We start from the raw sequence: 14,905 nt of genomic DNA, 5'->3' as shown, positions 1-14,905 counted from the left end.
ACTCAAAAATAAAAAGGAACAAATTACTGATACATGGAATAGCACAATGAATTGGAGATGTATTATGCTAAGTGAAAGAAGTCAGAACCGAATGGACAGCACATGTGGGGTTGCTCACTTTGAGGTCTGGAGTTCCCATGTACGAGCCGCGCCAGGTCAAAGCTGAAGCTTTCCACTCCTGTCAACAGTGACAGTCTCAGAAAACCACAGGGGAAGTTCTAAGCCGTCCTGCTAGGGTGTCCATGGGTCAGGAATGACTACAGCAGTGACTTTGGTTTTGCATTAACAGCATTTTAATCATTTGACCCAACCACACAATTCCATCTGGTGAGGGCCACGTAAATGTTGAAAAAAGATATTTTCTATAGGATGCCTGGTGGGGCTTAAACAAGAGCAATGTAACTGAGAGGAATTACTGAAACCCGAATGAAGGCCGAACATAATAGTGGGACGAGAGGAACATAAAAGGAAATAGAGGAAAGAACTAGGAGGCAACGGGCACTTATAGAGGTCTAAATACAGGCATGTACATATGTAAATATATTTATTTATAACAATAGGGAAATAGATCTATGTACTTATATTTATATGTTAAATATCAAGGCAGTAGATGGACATTGGATCTCTACTCAAGTACTCCCTCAAGGCAAGAACACTTTGTTTTAATCACCTGGCATTCTGTGATGCTTAGCTTCCCAACACAATCAGATCACTGAAGACAAAATGGGTGCATACAAAAAGCAGTGAAGAAAGCTGATGGTGCCCAGCTATCAAAAGAGATAGCATATGAAGTCTTAAAGGCTTGAAGACAAACAAGTGGCCATCTAGCTGAGAAGCAACAAAGTCCACATGGAAGAAGCACACCAGCCTGTGTAGTCATGAGGTATTGATAGGATCAGGTATCAGGCATCAAAGACCCACAGCAAAAAATCATATCAATGTGAATAAGGGGGTGTGTGGAGTAGAGATCCAAAGCCCACCTGTAGACAATTGGACATCCCCTTATAAAAGGATCACACACGGAAGAGACGAGCCAGTCAGGGTGCAATATAGCAACAATAAAACACTATCATGATGCTAATTCTACCTTACAAATCTGGCTAGACCAGAGCATGTACATGGGTACAGATAAGAGCTGGAAATACAGGGAAACCAGGACAGATAAACTCCTGGGGACCAATAGTGAGAGTTGCAATACCAGAAGGGGAAGGGGAAGATGGGGGAAAAGGGGAAACCGATCACAAGGATCTACATATAATCCCCTCCCAGGGGACGGACAACAGAAAAGTGAGTGAAGGGAGACATCGGCCAGTGTAAGACATGAAAAAATAATAATTTATAAATTATCCAGGGTTCATGATGGAGAGAGGGGGGGGGGAATAAGGAGTTGATACCAAGGCTCAAGTAGAAAGAAAATGTTTTGAAAATGATGATGGCAACAAATGTATAAATGTGATTGACACATGCATGTATGTATGAATTGTGATAAGAGTTGTACAAGCCCCCAATAAAATGATTAAGAAAAAAAGAAATATATTTTCATTGATCGTAAAAAAAGAAATCTATCCTTTCCATTTGTAGTGCCATTTTTATCTCCAAGACCATATTTTTCAAAAACTAATTCTTGTTTGCTTGTTTGTTTCCAGTTTTTGCATTCTCATCACCAGCAATGATAAATGTATCTTGATGACATTTTTTCAATCAATTTTAGACTCCACGAGTTGGTTAAAACAAATAAGCAAAAACTTCAATTTCTTTATTTTTGGCATTAGTAGTTAGTGCGTAAATTTGAGTACTAATTATATTGACTAGGCCTACATATTAAATTATAGTATTGTATCAAAATTGATAGGAGACATGGTAGCACAGTGGTTACAAATTGGGCTGTTAACCGCAAGGTCAGCAGTTACATACCACCAGTTGCTCCAAGGGGGAAAGCTGGGGCTTTCTACTCCCATAACCAGTTGCAGTCTTGGAAACTCAGAGGCAGTTCTACCTTACAATATTGGGTTGCTATGAGGTGGTATCAACTCGATGGCAGTGAGTTTGGTTTGGTATCAATATTGATTTCCTGATTTTAATTCTTGCATCATGGTTATGTATGAAAATTATCTTTTTTTTTAGGCACTACATATAGGTATTTAGGAGCAAGAGGCTGTAAAGCCTTTAGTATACAATCCAGAAAAAAAATCTATGAATTGATCAACTGATTTAAAAGGTTAGTGGCTAAAGACAGTAATAATGAAAAGATGATAAAATGTTAACATTTGGATCCTGAGCAAAATAAAAATGATCATTCTTTGTAGTATTCTTATACTATAAATTGCTTGTAAATCTAGAATTATTCCAAATGTTTTTCTGATAGTAAAAGCAGGTTACAGATGCGCAGGAGAGACCACATAGGAGCACAAATACACACTCAGTGCCCTGAATTATTTAACCAAGGAAACAAGTTCACAGAGGCCAGGTGGCTACACAAAGCAGGAGCGGATGCAGTCCACGTTCGCTAGACTCCTTGTCTCTTGACTCCTGGTGGGATGTGCAGCTAGCAGCTGGGGACATTTTCCACTCTGGTTAGTGTTACCCAGCAGAAAGAAAAGTTAAATTCTCTCTGCTATCTTCCTTTTGAATTCAGGCTTACCTCATTAGCACCTTCCTGAGGAAGTTTCACTAAGCCTGTATGTGCTCTGATTTAAGGGAATATCAAAGAATGTTCTCAGTTAGAACATCTGCATGTCAGAGTGAATGAAACTGCTCAGTAGCCAGGGCACACCCTCCCCTAGAGAGAAGCTGCACAGCGAGTGCCCGGGCATGTCTGAACAGCATCTCTGTTTCCAGCTTTCTCACTTCTCCGCAAAGACCATGAGAGGTTTGGGAAGATTAAAGCCTTTTCCTAGAAAGTTATTGGGGCTCATATATTTGTTAAAAGCATGACAAAGGCAGGGAAGGAGCGCAAAATATTTTTCACTTGATTACATTTGGTTAAGAATGTAAGAGAACTGGATAAACTGCCCGAATTAGTACCATGGCCCTGTGGCCAGGCCTAGAACCACCCTGAACTGGACAGATCTAACTCAGGAGGCTAAAGTTTTTTCTGGGGATAGGTAAGGCTTGGGAAGCTTCACGAGCCTCACATGAATGCATTTTCAGGAATCACTGAGCCAGTGTCTCATTTAGCAGGGAATAGTACCTACTGATGTGCTGGTATGAGGGAATAAGGACACAGACCAGAAATCAAGCGAAAGGTCATAAAAGGTTGTAAAACCATAATCTTCCAGACATTCAGAGACTGGAGTCAGCTGCAGTCCAACAGAGTTGCTGGATCAATAGATCTCAAATGATGAATTTGGTTGCTGTGTGCTCTCCTGCAGGCCGACCGTGTCAAGTACAGAGTAATGCAAGATGACTCTGCCACAGCCTGTGGGTCCACGTGTTGGTGGGTGATTACTCAGAGCTTTGTGCAGGGGCTTGGGGCTGGAGCATCAGACCATTACTGAGGTGTCCTCAACCTACTACCAGCTCCTCTTCTGCTTCTCTGCCCCTCTGAGCAAACCATGAAGGCACTTCCCTTATTGAGTGTCTGCTTCTGTTCCTCTTCTTGAAGAGGCTTTCCATCACGCGATCTAAATTTATTTATTATGCCTCCCTCCTTGGGGGAAGGCTATTAATTGTGGGAAAATAGCCAATGAATATCCATTATGCCAGTAAATAACAAGGTGGCATCCTAGATGTCCCAGGCATTTCCTTCTATTGCAGAGGAAATCGGAAGAGAAACATGTCTAAACATGCTATTAAGGAAGTGTTCCCTTCTGCCCAAATGAAAGTAAGCACAGATGCCATCATAGCATAGCCATCACCTGGCCACTCTGCTGAGAAAGGCAGATTCTGTGAAGAGGGTTTAAGGGTCTCTGGATCTGTCTCAAGGAGCCCTCATGGAGTAGTGGGCTACACATAAGATCTGAAGTTTGAATCCGCCAGCCATGCCACAGGAGAAAGATGGAGCTGTAAAGTCTCAGAAAGCCAAAGGGACAGTTCTCTGTTCTCCTCTGTCCTATAGAGTGGCAATGAGTTGGAATTGACTTGATGGCAGTGAGTTGGGGTTTCGTGAGTTTTGAGATCTGCCTCTTATGGACATTCCCCGAGTTCTCAATACCTCTGAAAAAGGTAATTCTGACTCATCGTGACCCTATAGGACAGGGTAGAACTGCCACTGTGGGTTTCTAAGACTGTCACTCTGTGAAGGAGGAGGGGAAAGCCTCACTCGGCTGACTTCTCTCTACCTCTCCCAGGGCAGAGCCCTATTCTGGGCCACAGACCCATCTGGTAGTCTGATGAGGTCCATGGCTCCTTTTAAAATACATTATTAAAAATGTTTTTAATGGAATGAAATATATAGGATTTCAAAGGAAACTGATATTATGGAATTCAATGCTCAAATAATAAAAACAAATGTGTGACTTACTAATATAATATACTGTCGAATGTACTTTATTTGTTTCAAAACTTAACTCAAACTCATTGCTATGGAGTCAATTCCGACTCATAGTGACCTTACCTATTGGGCAGGGTAGAACTGCTCCTGTAGATATCTGAGACTGTAACTGTAAACTGGAGTAGAAAGCCTCATCTTTCTCCCATGGAAGGGCTGGTGGTTTCAAACTGCCGACCTTTTGGATAGCAGTCAAATGAGTAACTACTATGCCACCAGGGTTCTCTTGATTATTTTAGAAGCGTGAAAATCCTTTTCAAAAGGCTACTAGCAGACTTACCCTTACATTTCATAGGGGCAGATGGCCAGTTGTCCCTTACAAATCCCCTTCGGTACCAAGGACTTAAGGAGAAAGAAAATGTTTTGCGAATGATGATGGCAACAAATGTACAAATGTGGATTTGTACACAATGATGTATACTTGACACAATGGATGTATGCAGGATTGTGATAAGAGTTGTAGGAGCTCCTAATAACATGATTAAAAAAAAAGAAAACAATGAGGGGTAGACAACACACACACACACACACACACACACACACACACACACACACACACACACACACAAAATCCCATCCAGCCCCCTTTTTTGGGACACGGCTGCCCCAGCTAGAGGCCGTTTTTAGTCTTCCTGGCAGCTGTATATGGCTATGTAACTGTGTTATTACTTATATTATATTCAGTGGGAGGATGTGAGCTTTTTTCTTCCCCAGTCCTTACAAGTTAGAACACTGACATGCTTACAAGCAGCTTCCACCTTTTCACAGGAAATGCAGGAGGTGGTGGGGTACACGTCGGGGGAAAGAGAACAACGGTGTCTTTAGCTGACTGTCTAGTTCTACTCTGGCACACATAGGTGCACCCTGAGTTGGCATAAACTCTGGACAATGGTTCAGAGAAGACCCCGTGTGGCAGGAATCCTCACATACTAAGACGTGATCTTCCATCTTCTTCGTGCCTCTCAGCTTGTGGTTTTCCGTGATAGCAGCATGGCCTGTTAGGCTAACTCGCCGACAAATGCTTTCCTAAGCTAAACCTTGATTGATTAGGCAAATCATTGGGGTAGAAGGGCTGTTAGGGAGTCAACCGTACTAGAATACTACAGTGGACTATGTTTGATAAGCAGAATATATCCAAGGGAGTCATATGCTAGGGGCAGTTCCTTTATGAGAACTCGGCAATATATTTTCCAAAAAAGAGAGAGAAAGAGCTACTTGATAGTGACAGCCATGATAGTGACAGCCATTCAGTTATCCTGCTCAGAGAGCATACGCCACGGATGGAGCATGAAATGGCAGGCATGTAACTGCTAAGCCTTCCATTTCAATTTTATGGTTGTGACTTACAGTGTGAACCTTTTCGTTCACTGAATGTGTTTCTAGAGTTAAAACTACGGTATGGATTTTTTCACATCATAAATTTGAACCCTAATTACAAAGCAATTGTTTCACGAAGTCCTCTACCAAGGATAACCATATGTTCTAACATGAGGAATAGAATTCGTGTTAGGATTCGGACGGAGTAATTATCATTTTAAGTACCAACTTTAAAGTAATGCCTGAATAAGATTCAAGTCCACCACACTAGCTTTACTTTACCAGAACCAAGCCAAATTCTGTGTTGGAGTTGATTCCGACTCATACGAGAACTACCTCTTTGGGTTCCTGAGGCTGTAAATCATTATGGGAGCAGAAAGCCTCATCTTTCTCCCAGGGAGCGGCTGCTGGGTGTGAACTGCAGACCTTGTGCTTAGTATCCCAGTGGGGAATCCACTATGCCGGCAGAGCTCTTTGGCAGGGTCTGAGACTTGGAGAAATCTTAAATATTAATCTGGCCCCAGCCACCTAGAGAGGAAATGACATGCAGATCACATCTGGCCTCCTCTGGCCACATGAAGGAGAAGGAGAATCCAACTCCACACCAGCCCAAGGCCGACTGCCACAAAGCAGAGGGCAGACCTGGCTCCACAGCATCCAGCCTTCTCGACACCAGCCGTTCCTCCCACCATACTCCACTTCTCTGTTGGAGATGAAAACTCACTGCCGTGGCCACAAAGAACTCACCCACAGTACTCACGCTTATGGGTTCTTTTGGGAAAGCTAATAGGCTACAAAACATTAAGAATACAAGGCTTTGAATGTATGTATGTATTGTCATAGATCTGTATGAGCCCCCGATAAAATGATTAAAGAAAAAACAATCAAGGCTTTTGTTTGCAATGTCTCTTCTCAGCCATGCCGGCAAGCATGTCTGTCAGTCTGTCTCTCTCTCTCTCCCTCTGCCTTGGCACCTCAGCTGTGGGCCAGGGGAGCCCACTGCTCTGCATCAGTCTCTGTGCTGCTTCTCTGCGCTGCATCAGGGTGTCAGTGACGTGGCGTCTGGTGTCTCTGCTGTCTCTACCATTTCAGTCAGGTATTTTGTACCTTGTATGTGCTTTGCCGGCTGCTCTTCTTTTTGGATGCTCATGGGATTCTCTTTCCTCCTGCTTCTGAGGTGCAGTGGAATGGCAACATAGACCAATCACCCTGATTACTGGTTCACACGCCCTCTTTGCATGGTCCCACTCTTCATCTGGTGGGAGTTATAAAAATATGTGTAGAAGAACCATATTTAAGCAACTTCACTTCACCACACCTAACTACATAGTATTAGCCTCTCCTGTAATGCTCCATGTAGGTACTCGTGACCAATTGAGGAAATCTTCCCCAGATTCTACCCTAGTGCTTTCCCCACTTCTGCATCTATGTATATGTCCTCCTGGCGAGGAAGGTAGTTTTTCGGAGTTCACCTGGCAAACAACTTCCTGAAGAGTAAGATCAAAGATCATGTTTTCTGTTAAGACTCCCCTAAATCATCCAACCCATCTTTATCTCTGATTCTATTGCATGTGTTTTTATCCACCTTTATGCACTTATACATAAGTACTATACATACAGTATTTTTACAGAAAGTAATTATACTTAAGTACACTTATAAGTAGTTGACCTGTTCCTTTGCCCGATTTCTCCATAGAGCTCCTAGGAGGCAGAAACGGTGGTTGATGTATTATCAATTTTTGAGACAATGACTGGCATCTTATAAGCAATGTCTCCATATATTTAAATGTCGAGTTAGAACAGTATAGATTACATTCACGTTAGGAAAGGATTCTGAAAGGTTCTGAGAATTCACCAAAGTTGTTTGTCTAACTTTTGGGAGTTTCCACATTATTTTGTTATCATATTTGATTTGAATTGCAAAAAATATGATGTAGTAATTGTTTTTACTAATAAATTTAATTGTGTCTACATTTCAAAAGTAGCCTCATAAATTTTAAGGGAATCAGTCAGGGTTTCCCAGAGAAACAGACCAACAGCATGTATGTGTTTTAAAGGACTTTCTTTCTTTTAAAAAAAATCACTTATAGGCGTGGGTAAATCTGTAATTTGTGGTAAAGCCACAGGCAGGACACTCAGGCAGGAGCTGGTATGAGAGTACTGAGGTAGCGGGTCATTTTCAGAGAACCTCGGTGTGTAATCTGAAAGCCTTCAACTGACTGGACAAAGCCTACCACATTTTGAATGCAATCTCTTTTCCTTAAAGTCAGTGGATTTACATCTACATCTATAAAATAACTTTATTACAACATCAAGATTGGGGAGTTTTCACACTTCCATTGGTTCTCTTTGGGTGGCAGCTATTTGGCTCATCTTTCTATCAATTCTAGAATATATTGTCTGGATTTAAAATAATTTATATTCTTTCAGACTAATAAAAAGGATACATAAGTGACCATGAATAACCAATATATATTTCCACATAGAAAACTCTTTTCTAAAAGGACAATTATTACCTTTTACAGGTGACTAGATTATGGACAAAGGGGAGTGGGTTGTCTCCACTGAATGCCTGAGCTAAATGAAAATTAGCTGTCCATGCCACAGAAAGCAGGCACATTAATTAGATACCTACGGGAAAGTTCAACAGGGGCCCACACACAATGCTAGACACCGGCCACATGCCATCACCCAGCCAAACTCAGCCAATAACGTCGGTCAAGCCCTCAACCACACCCAGTGGAGATAGATACCACAGGCTGAGGGCAGGGCCATCTCTTCTCCTCTTCCTGTGTGCTCTGCAAGTAGAGGGCGAGGCTCCTCCTGAGCTCCTCCCTGGCATTCCTTCCACGTGTGTTTCCACGCTCCCCTGAAATGGCCATCTTCAGTTGCGACCTCTCCCGAGGTCCCCGTGAGACCTGGCATGCTTTCCAGAAATAGCATGTACCTTTTTGAGGCTGTAATACCTGAAACTACCCCTTTCCTGCATAAAACTCACTTGGATTACAAAAATGCTACTGCTGTGTGAATTCTTTCAGTTCCATGAAGCAAAGAACCAAGGTTCCCGATCCAGGCACCTAATCCCTTCAGAGAGAAAGCAGCAAGGGCAGAGGACAGAGTGAAAAATCATGAGTCAGTCTCAAGTCGACTTCTGCTTCCCAATGGTATTAGTTTTGTGACTCTGAAAGCTGTATTTGACGAGGCACATGCTAGTTGTTTAATAGTGGGTAGTGATTTGCACCTAGTGTTGGACTGGGTATATTTTAACCGTTTGCATTTTTTTGAAATAGGTAGAGGCTAGAGAAATGTGATGTGCTTCATAACCAGATCTTAACTTGCCTTGAATAGACTGTTGGTAACATTATGGAGATTCAGAGAGATTCTGATGAGTGCTCTGAAGGAACTCAGGCCTGGGAGGAGAGCTCCTACGACCTTGAACCAAGTGCTGCTAGAAATGTGTATGTTACATGAGATTTTTCACATGGAAAAGGTAAACATATGATGTGGACGCAGGAGGAAAGATAAAACTTTTGTAGTGGTAAATAACTTGTCGGGATTATGTTCAGAGGCCTGGCAGAAGGTAGAAATTGTGCGTGCTGAATTAGGATATTTGGCTGAGGAGATTTCTTTTTTTCAAAAGGAGTAAAAACTAATTTAATAAAAAAAGACAGTTTTACTAAAGTATTCTTTTCTATAACACTTTCTTTCAATAAAACTGAACTTTATAATTCTTATTTTTCAGTACTCTGTTTTTATCTATTTTTTATTTTTAATCATTTTATTAGGGGCTCATACAACTCTTATCACAATCCATACATACATCAATGTGTAAAGCACATTTGTACATTCATTGCCCGGCTGAGGAGATTTCAAAGCAAAATTTTAAAGGGGCAGCATGATTCTCTTTGTCACTTAAGATTAGAATGTGAGAGGAAATAGATTTTAAAAAGAGCTATGAAAAATGAAACCAGAATTTGAAGATTTGGAAAATTCTATGGTACAAACTAAGGGCATATGTCCTAGAACATTCACCAAGGGTGTGTCAACTCCATGTTTTGTTGAGCTGGTGACTGATGGAGCTATTCATCCGCAAAAGCAACAATCACATCAGCTTAGATGGAAAGGGGCAGAGATAGTGCAAATGAAGGAAAGCTTCCTGCCTCGAGAATTCTATAAGCAGGAAATGGGTAATGGAGTGACTTGTTCAGGAACAATACAAGAATGTCTGTCCTTTTTATTCCAGCACTGCACTGGAGGCAGGGACTTAAAAACAAATGAACCTATATTTGCAGATAAAATGACTTTGTATATAGAAAAGCTTACGGAATCCACCAAAAACATTAACCAATAAGCAAAGGCTGCGAGTTTCTGGAATACATGATAGATATATAAAATCAAAATTTGAAAATCATTTTACTGGGGGCTCTTTACAGCTCCTATAACATTCCATACATCAATTACATCAGGCTATAAAGTCAAAATTTACCTCGGTATACTAGCAATGAACAATCTAAAAATGGAAACGATGGGAGCATCTCACTTATAAAAACCCCCAAAAGAATACACTACTTAGGAAGGAATTTAACAAAAAAGCACAGAACTGGTATGCCAAAATAAAGCAGCATAGAGATCCGAAAAGGAGCGTAAGAGCTGAAGGGAAGGCCCGGTGTCAGGTTCGGGGATGGTTTTCCCTGAAGGCTGGCTGCTTCCCAACGCTGTAAGAATTCCCACGGCAGAAGCACTTTGTAAGACCCCGGCCACTTTTATGAGGGAAAAGGCAGTTTCGGGTAATGCAGTCCAGACAGTCCGCACTATGCCGGGAAAGAGTGCAAGGTGGCAATGGGGACCATGCGGCTGCTTCTGGGGAGGGGGCAAAAACATGTGAAAAATGGCCGGAAAGGGGCTGCGAAACCCAAAGCGGTGTGCCCGACTGTAGGAAAGGGAGAGCGCTCTGTTCCCCCTCCTGCTTTTTAGCGCTTCCTACCTCCACATGGGAGGTAGTGGTTGGCGTTATTGGCCGTTCCTAGTGGCTGCCTTTAGGCACATGCAGGACACAGTGTTGCCAGTTTCTACAGTCGGTGCCTGCCCAAGCGACTTGAATCTGCGCATGCCCAGTTTGGAGTCTTTCCCCACAGGTTTCTAATGTGTGCCCAATTTCTTTCAAGCCCCCCCTTTTTTGTGGCATGGCCAGCTAATTTTTATTTTGCATAGGCATTTGGTGGAGACAGTCCCTTTATCCTTTATCTCTCTATATTATGTTTGTGGAGTGGAAGACTGAATATTGTTAAGATGGCAGTATCCATTTTATCCAAATTGATTTATGGTTTAGCATATTCTCTATCAAAAAAATTCCACCAGGCTTTTTTGGACAGATTGACAAGATCCTAAAATCCATACAAAAATGCAAGGGGCCAAAAATACAGGATACAATCTTGAAGATATGGGACAAAGTTGGAAAACACGCACTTCCCAGTTTTGAACGTTATTACAAAGCTACAGTCACCAAGGCAATGTGGGAATGACACAAAAATAGACGGACGGAGGAGAAGTAGGTGAAGGGAGATGTCGCATGGTGTAAGATGTGACAAAATAATAATAATTTAGACATTTTCAAGGGTTCATGGGAGAGGGGGAGAGGGAAGGGAGGGGTAAAATGAGAAGCTGATACCAAGGGCTCAAGTAGAAAGTAAATGTTTTGAGAATGATGATGGCAACAAATGCACAAAAGTGCTTGACACAATGGATGTATGTGTGGATTGTGATAAGAGTTGTACAAGCCCCAAAGAAAATGATTTAATTATAAAAATACATATAGATCAATGGAATATAATTGAGAGTCCAGGATTAAATTTATATGTTTATCATTAATTCTCTTAGAAGAAAACAGGTATAGAGAAATTGGAATCCTCATATACTGCTGTTGGGAATATTAAAAGGTATATCTACTTTGGAAAATATTTCCCCCAAAAGTTAAAATATAGAGTTTTTATCTGAGCCAGCAATTTTACTCCATATTGATACAAAAACAACCCCATCTCAAGTATAACTTAAGGAGAACATTTATTAAGTCTTAAAAGGGACAAAGATACAGATACATCTTCTGGTTGAAGAAGGCTATAAGCATAAGGTCAAAATGGCATCCTAGGGTTTATGTCAGGACACTACTTAAAATACTGCACAGACCAAAGGGAACAGTCACAAATGCATGACTGGTGGCAGATCAATATAGCACAGGAGTAGGACCATGATTAGGACCCCTACATTACATTTGAAGGGCTCACAAGAGTAGTCAAGGGCCTCTGATCTAGTCTGTCAGGCCAAGACAGATAGGGCATGGCTCAGGACTATGCCACCCTCCCTACTGTGTCCCCAGTTCGGTAATCTCCATCAAGGACACACCAAGCAAGCCCCTAGAGGTTACCCTTCCCAGGGCTGGCTGGAGAGGGGTGGAGGTTAATTACTTTCCAAGTCACCCTGGCTGAGGGCAATATTACCAATTACTTGGTCAATGATCACAAAGAATTCGATGGAGGCTTAATCTATGTGGGGACGATGCAAATGGATTTTGGGTCGTCACTGCAATCCATAGCCCTTTGCAACCTGGGGTGCTCAGAATTCAAGTTGCAATACAGTATATACTTAAAAGAAGTGAAAATGTATATCCACAAAAATCTTGTAAATGAATATGAATAGCACTATCATTCATAATGGCCCCCAAATGGGGAAAACCCAAATGTCTATCTCCTGCTGAATGGATAAACAAATGTGGCATATCTATCCATACACGGGGATATTATTTACCCACTAAAAGGAATGAAGTATTAAAACATGCTATAACACGGCTGCGCTTTGAAAATATTATACTAAGTGAGGGGACAAAGAAGACATATAAGGTCACATGTTGTGTGATTCCATTTATATAAAATGGTCAGAATATGCAAGTTTTCAGTAGTAGGAACAGAAAGTAAATTAGTGGTTCCCAGGGGCTAGGGAAAGAGTAGATGAAGAGTTAGAGTGATTAAAAAATGTTTGGAATTAAAATTGATGCATATGTTTATGAGGAGCCCAGTGGTGTAGTGTGTTACACTTTGGACTGCTAACTGAAAGGTCAGCAGTTCTAACCCACTAGCCACTCTGCAAAAGAAAGATGAGACGTTCTACTTCTATAAAGATTTACAGTCTCAGAAACTCACAGGGACAGTTATATTCTGTCCTATACGGCCACTATGAGTCAGAACCAATTTGATGGTAATAAGTTGATTTTTTTCTTTTGTATATGCCTAAGAAAACACTAAACCCACTGGTATGCATTGCAGAAGTGTGAGTTGTAGACTATCTGAATTATATCTAAAAAAAAAAAGAGAGAGAGCTCAAAAGAATAATAGTTCCTTCTTTTCACTTGTTTCTTAAGACTTAAGAAGTTGTAAATCATTTAGACATACATTGTTAACCAAGCACCAAAATCTTACCTCGGTCCCTGTTTCTCTCCAATCCCAAGCTCGACTGCCCCCAGGCCACACTTTGCAGTCCTTATAGGTTGTCCTAGAGCCTTGGACTTTCATTTGTCCCCAGGAGAGGGAAGCAATTTCAGGGGAAGACATAGAAGGCCTAATTGAAATCTGAAATGAAAAGAAAAATAAACTTTTTTATTTGTGAAGTAAGGTTTACTAAATAGCTCTAAAAGTACCAGGATAGGCAGCCCTGATTCGCTGAGATCCTGAAATACCCAGGTATCAAAACCAGATAATAAAGTACTACTGAGACTCCAAAGGAAATCCTTAAGAAATTTTTTGAGAGATACAATTAAAAGGTGGAGAATTACTATGGTGTGATGGTGTGATGAGATCGATATTCTCTTCTCCCAAAACAAGTACAAAACTGAACAAAAGTGTTTTGAGACAACAAGTCCAGTCCTCTAGACATTAAAGGCAGACTACAAAGTGAGCAGAAAACCAATTTCTAAAAGCCAACAATAAATCTTAAGATTTTGGCAAAGCAGCTCGCGAGCAGTAACCAATTGAAGGAAAAAACAATCTAGAATTGCCTGGATAGAAGGCAAATAACAGAAGAAATAATTATATCAAAATCAAGTCCACTGTCACCGAATCGATCAGACTTATGGCGACCCTATAAGACAGAATAGAACTTCTCTTTAGGATTTCCAAAACGGAAACACTTTATGGGAACAGACACCCTCATCCTTTTTTCTTGGAGAGACTGGCAGGTTTGAACAGCTAATCTTGTGGTTGGCAGCCCAATGCCTAACGGATCACCTGCTTGGCTACTGGCAATAGTTATTTACAATTGGCAACGGTTAGTTACAATATAAGCTGTTTCACTATTGATAGTAATTGGTAATTAGGGTCCTCAAATTTTTCAAATTTACAAAAAAGAATCCTGGTGGTGCTTGGTGTGTTAGTCTGGGTAGACTAGAGAAACAAATTCATAGAGAATCCTATGTGTATAAAACTTTTATATAAAGAGTAATTGTACATTAAGAAAGCATCCCAACCCAGTCCAGATCAAGTCCATAAATCTGAGATTAGCCAATATGTCCCATACCAATCTATAAAGTCCTCTTCATACTCATGAAACACATGCAATGATGTTGAATGCAGGAAGATCACAGGTCAGTGGGTTGGAAATCTTTCGGATCCGTGGCATTGTAAGCATCTCAGCGCTGGCAGGGGTCTACGTGGCTTCTCCGGCTTCAGAGGTCTGGTTGCATCAGGGTAGGTCCATGTGGCTTCTCCAGTTCCCAGGGCACGGGGTCTATCAGCGTAGTGCTATGTGTCTTGTCAGTAGAGCGTCTCCATGTCAGTAGAGAGTCTCCAAGGGAATGAGTCGAGACAGAAGTATCTCCTGCCTCCAAGGAGGAAAAATATAGGAGGTCCCAGAATTCTCAGGAGAAGGCCATGTCTACACAGAGACCTCATTGGTTATATCTTGATTGACAGGCCAGACTCTACCCCTTCACTCATAATCCTCTCAAATTGACAAATGATTGTATAACTACCACACTTGGGATAAGCATTGGGCTGCTAATGACAAGGTTGGTAGTTCAAACCCAATAACCTCTCTATTGGAGAAAGATGAGGC

At 41.4% G+C, this 14,905-nt stretch overlaps 1 protein-coding gene across 2 annotated transcripts in view; it reads right to left on the bottom strand.

Annotated features, from left to right (window-relative positions):
• The window catches only part of AAMDC (adipogenesis associated Mth938 domain containing), a 43,871-nt gene that overhangs the window by 17,479 nt on the left and 11,487 nt on the right, over window positions 1-14,905 (bottom strand). For both annotated transcript variants that reach the window (XM_075546340.1, XM_075546339.1), the window contains exon 2: window positions 13,276-13,425. In XM_075546340.1, coding sequence (XP_075402455.1) covers window positions 13,276-13,407 — 132 coding nt within the window. In that variant the 5' untranslated portion in view covers window positions 13,408-13,425. The remainder of the gene's footprint in view (window positions 1-13,275; window positions 13,426-14,905) is intronic.

The sequence above is a fragment of the Tenrec ecaudatus genome, chromosome 4 (genome assembly GCF_050624435.1).
Source record: "Tenrec ecaudatus isolate mTenEca1 chromosome 4, mTenEca1.hap1, whole genome shotgun sequence".
NCBI classification, from domain to species: Eukaryota; Metazoa; Chordata; class Mammalia; order Afrosoricida; family Tenrecidae; genus Tenrec; species Tenrec ecaudatus.
This window is presented reverse-complemented; position numbering and strand designations above follow the sequence as displayed.